Here is a 7,016-nt window from a genome sequence, read left to right on the forward strand (position 1 = left end):
TATACGAGGTGGACCTGGGTGTGAACCTATGACGGGAGGAGCCCGGGATGGAGGTGCTATGGTGGCACGGTAAATGGAAACCCTGATGGAGACATTCTGGCTTGGTCACCCCTAAGGACTTACTAGTACTCAGATTCATCGGGAAGCCTTACGTACCACTCGCCCTATATGGTGCGGGACGACCGGACTACTTGGTAGGATATTGCCACTACTGCTAGGTTGATAGCGGACAGTGTAAGGAGGTACGGGGCGCGGAGGATTTCCCCCACACCTTTCCGAGGCTTTGTGGAGACCTTGTGGACCCGGCTCATGACTCACAGTTTCAGCCACCCCATACTAGACTTGGGGTGTATCGGGGCTGAATGGTAGAGTGACATTATCCTAGGCTAGCAAGCGGTCGGAATCAGCCTAGTTGACGATGGTCAGCGAGGAAGGCGGATCTTGTGGTTATGTAAAACCTCTGCAGAGTGTATGGTTGATCGATTGATATATGTGCCGACTTGTCGGCTATGGACCTTTCCTGGGTTTCGCTTAAACTAGATAGCGAGATGAGTCCTCTTCTTCCCCCGTGAGAGAGTGTTCAGTCGTAGCCAGGGGCTACGGGCCTTGAGACAGTGCCAAGAGGGAGTTGGCCTATCGATTGAGCGATGGTATGGTATGGTATGGTATGGTGATGGTGTGGAGATGGTGGTATGTCGATCCCCGGGATCGAAACCTGGCTCTAGAATGGGAATGGGTGGAATATGTGTGGGAATGTTGTTAAAACTTGACTATACTGTTATATACTTGATATGCTAAAATAACATAGGAAACCCCAGCCATATAGGTTCCTTTTGACTATATCCAACTTGCATCCAATTTCCACAAAGCAATGCTCATAGGGTTGGGAGTGGCCAGTACAAATCGTACTGATAAATTTTGGCATACAGGTTCTGCTGAGGAGTATAGCTCCGAGAAGTTTGACGGTTGAGGGGTTCGTGCCTACGCTCGAGTTTGGCGATCTTATCTTCAAGCTGTTCTGAATGAATGCTACTTTTGATTCCGCCAATGCGGCGATGTAATAAATTATATAATTTCGCACTATTTGTACTCTGATAATATCGTTGTATAGATGTGATATTCGACTGGAATTTGGGTAATATGATCTACCACGGTCTTATTACACTTCAACTCTGTGGTTTTCCCTTCGCGGAAATTGGGTTTGTTTCAGTGACCACTGTCGGTCATAAGGCTCATTCGATGCCATAGATTGATTCTGCACAAAGGACAAGAGATAAATCATTATAAGTGATTGAGAACGAAACATTCAAGTATTAGAAATAAACTAGCAACTAGAAAAAGTGATTAATTCTACGGAAACTAAAAGTAGCTAAGTTACAGTGAGTGAGAACGAAACAGTGATTACAAGGTTAACTACAAACTAGAAATAAACTAGAAATTAGAAACTATAAACATATGTATATCACAAAGGAGAAAAGATTGATTCTGTATAAACTAGAAACAGTGATTATAAGGCTGTGAAGTGACTCATAGTGCCTTAAACAATATTAGGAGCAGGTTGAGGAGGAGAGATTGGCATCGGTAGCAGAGGTTGACCGATTATAGCGTAAACATCCTTCATATATTCAAACATCTACAGTCGCTCTGCCTCCATCCTCTGCCACTTTACCTCCATCCTCTGCCGCTCTGCCTCCATCTTCGCCTCTAGCTCCTCCCGGTGCCTCGTTTCTTGTTCTAGCTGAGCCTACAATATTTTATCCTAATGTTACAATGCAATGCAAAAGCATGTAAAAATCAGTGAACGATGAATAAAATAGAAATAATCTGGAGTACGTTCATCTGGAACCGTGTAGAGTCTGACCATGGGCGTATCGCTGGGTTGGAACTCATGCTCCGTGCTCGAATCTGGGAGAGAGTGGGAGTATTGGCCGTGTCGATTGTGCTATCGCCAATCTAAAACTGACCATGCTTCTTGCCTCCTCCCGTCCTCATGAACACTTCTCCATCAAGGTCATGGGCGCTCGGATCGTACTTTGGGCCATGGATCATCCTTGCCATCGATGTGTATCCATTGAGGCGGCTGTGGACGGACTCGTTGCTATACGCCGAGGGCAGGTCCTCTGGGTTGTAGGCGACGTCGACCGTTGCCTTGCCCTTGTGGGCCAAAGCATATGCAATGAACTGGGAGCAAGGCTCGCCACCATGTGCCGCCGACTGCAAAAAAAAAAAGCAATATCTCTATTATAATTGACCAATTAAAACTATACTAGGTCTCCCCAGTAAAACGTCCCCTGCTGAGAGCCTCCAACCATTATGCACCCAGAAAAATACACATAAAAACTCATCTCTATTAAAATTAAAGGCTAATAAAACACCTAAACCAAATTCGATGGACACGATTCTGTGTGTGATGCCAGGCCCCCGCGCCCTCCTCGCACTTCAACGCACGCAGCCTCACCCAGCGCGCCCTCCTCGCACTTCAACTCGCAGGAGGCGAAAAGCAGATCCGCCTCCCCGACCTCGACCGGCGATCGCCCCTTATTGGTAGGTGTTAATCCGTTCCCCAATCCCCCCTCGTCCCTCTCATTTTTTCTCTCTCTCTCTCGGTTTGGTCGCTTCGATCCGCAGCCTGTTGGTACCATAGCTCGATCCAGTGGTTGGTTGGGTTCGTGTTTCAGAAGGAATTGTTTATGATTATTGGTGATTCCGTTGTTTCCGCGGCTGTGGATTGATTTGGTGTGTCGCCTCTTCGTTGTCGCAGACTTGTAGCCGAAGCCATGGCGTCGCCAACGCTAATCTGCGACACGGAGCAGTGGAAGGCCCTCCAGGTGCGTGAACCTGTCGCCGATCGCATTGCGGCGAGTCCTATGCTCTGATTAGCTCACTGTTTGTTTCCGCTTCCACTCGTGCGGATGCAGGCGCACGTCGGCGCGATTCAGAAGACGCACCTGCGGGACATGATGGCCGACGCTGACCGATGCAAGGCAATGACGGCGTAGGGACTCACGCCTATGTTCGTGGAATTTCGTTTCCCGCGTGTGCACGGATTCTGTTTGCGTACCTGAAAGGTGTCTGGTTGCAGTGAGTATGAAGGGATCTTTCTGGATTACTCGAGGCAGCAGACGACTGGTGAAACTATCGACAACCTACTTAAATTGGCTGAGGTGACGCCTCTGTCGCCTTTTCATTTTGGAGGTGGGGATTGCACTTTCCTGTGGTAATTTGGGATTTGTTTGGTTTGTTATAGGTTGTGAAGCTCAAGGAGAAGATTGAGAAGATGTTTAAAGGTGAAAAGGTATATGTGATGATCTGAAACTTCTCCTCAGTTGCTCCATCACAAACGTAGATTCAGGCCACATGCTGTTGCAAAACATATGATTACTGTCAGTACTAATCTTAAGGTACTTCTGAACCTTCTATTGTGATTATTATACCTGTCTATTTAGCTTATCAGTTAACTGACGCCTACCTCTTGCCTCACATCTACTTGTCTTTTTGTTGTCAAGAATATTAATTGGCTGATTTTGTTAGAGTTGCCTTTGGTATGCCAAGTTGTATTTCAGAAAATTGTTGACTTGAGAATAGCAGGCTGAACCTTAGCCAGTTGGAGCAGGAGCTCCAGCGTGCTCACCAACAGGTATGATCGTCATGTACTCATCTTGTGTTCTTTGGATTCGACAAAATCTGCAGTTCCTGTTGAACAAACTGTTTTTTCAACGTTTTGCTAATTGTTCAGGGCATTTTTATTCCTACTCCAAGAGACCAGCCTCATTCAACTGGTGAAAATGGTAATTTACTGTTTTTTTTGTGTGTCAAATGTTTAGATCACACTGGACAGTATCATGAATTATCCGTATTTCTAGGTGCTTTGGCATTTGACATGGACTATAATCGATGGCAAGATGATCACATTAAGCAGATAAATGAACTGAGGGCTGCACTCAATGCACATGCCACTGACGATGATCTTCGGCATATTATCGATAGCTTCATGGCACATTACTACGAAGCTTTCAGGCTTAAGGGTGTAGCAGCCAAGGCAGACGCTATTCACGTGCCGTCAGGAATGTGGAAGACCCCTGTCGAGAGGTGTTTTTATGTGGTTAGGTCGATTTTTGACCATCAGAGATTCTGAAGGTTTATGGTCTCTGCTCACTTGTTCTTATTGCGTCATGTGCTTCTGTCAAAGTTGAAAGGCTTTCCGGTTTCTTTTTACATAGTTGCTTGCAAGACTTCTGGAACCCCTTACTGAACAGCATTAAAGTTGTGCATGAAGGTGCATGTTTGGCCAATATGTCATGTCAAAGATTGAGTATTGTTTTTAATTTTGTGTCAAGAGTGATATCGTTGAATCCGTGATATTAAAGCTCTCTTTGGCAAAGAGGTGGGTGTCCTGTGTAATTTTGGATCAAGATCTTTTGAAACTAAGTAGTGTGTTGGTAAACTTTTTTTTGTTGCGTGATTTGTATTACCAAATGTCACCGTAGCGTTAGCACGGGCATTATACTAGTAATTAGAAATTATGCAGAATTGAGTGTTAGAATAAAGAAATGAATTCGCGTACCCATCTAGCCGCGTATTCTGAGAGGTTGAGGTTGCCTTGATGGTGTGGTGCACCCAGCATCAGCAAACGCCGCTCCCGGCAAGCGTTGTGATTCTCCTCCTAAACGGGGTTGCACCACCTGTCCACCATTCGAGCTCAGCACTGCAGATCGTAGGCACACCACCACGGAGGCACCAACGTCATCAAGTATATGACATATAAGAAGATGAAATTAAGCGTAATTAATCTTAGAAAAAATAAGCATTAATGTTCTATATTTACCTCCAGGTATTGTTTCGGGGTCAGCCTCATGGTTCTTGCCGCACTTTTTGGGACCCTCACTCTAAGAATTTCCGCGTGGTATTGGATCACATACCTCCTCCTCCACTTGTACCTCCTCCTCCTCAGAGGATGAGTGAGCGGAAGGTAACTCAGACGGTGATGAAGGTACCTAGTGCGTGAGCGGGGCAGTGGTGGGCGCGGAGCAGGCGGCGGGGTGCGGGCGCGGGGCAGGTGGTGGGGGCCGGGCGTTGGCGGCGGTAGGCCGAGGGTAAGGGGCAGTGGTGTGTGTGTGCGCGCGGCGGGGTAGGGGGCGTGTGTGCGGCTGGTTGTGTGTGTGCGTGCTGCTGGGTGGGGTGGATATGAGGAGGGTTTGCCGAGTGCCCCTGATCTGACACTCGACAAACCCTAGCTTTGTCGAGTGCCAGATCAGGTGCACTCGGCACACCTATTTTTTTTTTCATTTTTACACTATGCGTGTGTGCGGCCGATGGGGGGGAGGTTTGCCGATCAGGGACACTCGGCAGACCCCAGGTTTACCGAGACCCAATTTTTTTTATTTTCCTTCTTTTCCTTAACGTGTTTTTCTAAATTTGTTCCGATGTACTTTGAAAATACCTTCTCAAATTCACACAACAATATATATTTGATTTTTCTATGAATATTATTCCATTATTTCATGCAGTTATAACTCAAATTAAATTTATATCAATTAAAATTCTATAATTACACTTAATAAATTAAAATTATCAAACGAATCCAAAAAATTACCAAAATTTCACATAAAACAATCATTGTTCTCTATTGCCTATACAAAAAGTTTTGAAACCAAACCCCAATTTGACCATCACTTTGACTTTAAATGTTACCGAATCCTTCTCAACGCTACGATTCTTCTTCTGAGATGCTTCGGTTTGTAAACATCGTACGTGACAAATTGTGTGAAACCTTCTCAATTTTTTACCACAACCTCCACATATGATATCATCACATCATGACAAATCTCATAATTTTCTAACTTCGTTTGTTTTTTTAGAATTTAAAAATCATTTGGCCACATATTCGTGGTCGTGTTTCCTAAACAAGATGTTCGAATTTATTTTTATTTCTCGGGTAAGGCCTCACAATGGCTTAATAACATGAATATTATTTTTCTACTCATTTTATTCTATTATTTGAATCACTTGCAGTTTAAATTTGACTTATACCAAAAAAATCTTTGAAATACAATAAATTAATTAAATATAGCAAACAGGTCAAAAAATATACCAAATCTTAACATGGAGTACCACATGTTGTACGTGGAGAGCAGAAAAAGTTTCAAGGTCAGAAGAGAAAAAAAACTTGTTTCTTTACCGAGTGCCAAACAAGTACACTCGACAAACATATTTTTTTGCCGAGTGTTAGATAATTACACTCGGCAAACATATTTCTTTGCCGAGTGTATTTGTTTGCCGAGTGTTTCCACTAACGGACACTCAGCAAACGTACTATCTGATGGCACACTGACTAACGGTTGTCCACGTGGTGGTTCTTTGCCGAGTGCCTATCTTTTGCCGAGTGTTTTTTTTTCTGGTTTGCCGAGTGCCAAACTTTGCCGAGTATTTTTGTCTTTTTTGCCGAGTGTTTTTTAAAGCACTCGCAAAAGAGCTTCTTTGCCGAGTGCCCAATATAATGCACTCGGCAAACAATCTTGCACTCGGCAAACACCCTGTTTCCGGTAGTGGGTGCAGGCAAACCGGCCTGGCTGATTCCCAAACCGGCCTGGCCAGTTCTGATGCAGTCCGGTGCAGAAAATCTGCCAAAAATTGTAATTAATTCATCCGGACTCTAAACGAGGCAAACCATATATGTTTTTTGATCAGCTCGACAAGAGAAACATAATGGTGCAATCAAATCATGCATTTAAGGAACTTTCCAAAACCGGCCTGGCCGGTTTGGGAACCGGCCTAGCCAGTTCCAGTAGGGCCAGCGCCTCCGAAACACTGTTTCTTCGTCCAAATAGGATGATCCAAATATGTTTGCTGACCGTCTCGACAATAGAAACATGATGGCGGAGTCCATTATATGTTTTGGTCACTTTTGGTTGTCAAAAGAACCCCTTTCAAAAAATTGGGAAACCCCTGGTTGTCTTTCCTTTAGTGGCGATGTTTTTTTAATCAAAAGCAAGCTCCTCGTGGAGAGCAGAGACGCG

At 44.7% G+C, this 7,016-nt stretch overlaps 1 protein-coding gene across 5 annotated transcripts in view; it reads left to right on the forward strand.

Moving 5' to 3' along the window:
* The window catches only part of LOC136472428 (glucose-6-phosphate isomerase, cytosolic-like), a 52,700-nt gene extending 48,280 nt beyond the window's left edge, over positions 1-4,420 (forward strand). Inside the window, exons 1-8 of one of the 5 annotated variants that reach the window (XM_066470135.1) lie at positions 2,413-2,544; positions 2,762-2,828; positions 2,919-2,995; positions 3,083-3,164; positions 3,248-3,401; positions 3,507-3,637; positions 3,737-3,788; positions 3,864-4,418. In XM_066470135.1, the coding sequence (XP_066326232.1) occupies positions 2,778-2,828; positions 2,919-2,995; positions 3,083-3,164; positions 3,248-3,313 (276 nt within the window). In that variant the 5' untranslated portion in view covers positions 2,413-2,544; positions 2,762-2,777 and the 3' untranslated portion in view covers positions 3,314-3,401; positions 3,507-3,637; positions 3,737-3,788; positions 3,864-4,418. Of the gene's footprint in view, positions 1-2,412; positions 2,666-2,761; positions 2,829-2,918; positions 2,996-3,082; positions 3,165-3,247; positions 3,638-3,736; positions 3,789-3,863 lie in introns of those variants that run through there. The other 4 variants (XM_066470136.1, XM_066470137.1, XM_066470134.1 and 1 more) reach the window with 4 other exon arrangements.
* The last annotated feature ends 2,596 nt before the right edge of the window (positions 4,421-7,016 follow it).

This window comes from Miscanthus floridulus, chromosome 8 (assembly GCF_019320115.1).
Source record: "Miscanthus floridulus cultivar M001 chromosome 8, ASM1932011v1, whole genome shotgun sequence".
Classification (NCBI taxonomy): Eukaryota; Viridiplantae; Streptophyta; class Magnoliopsida; order Poales; family Poaceae; genus Miscanthus; species Miscanthus floridulus.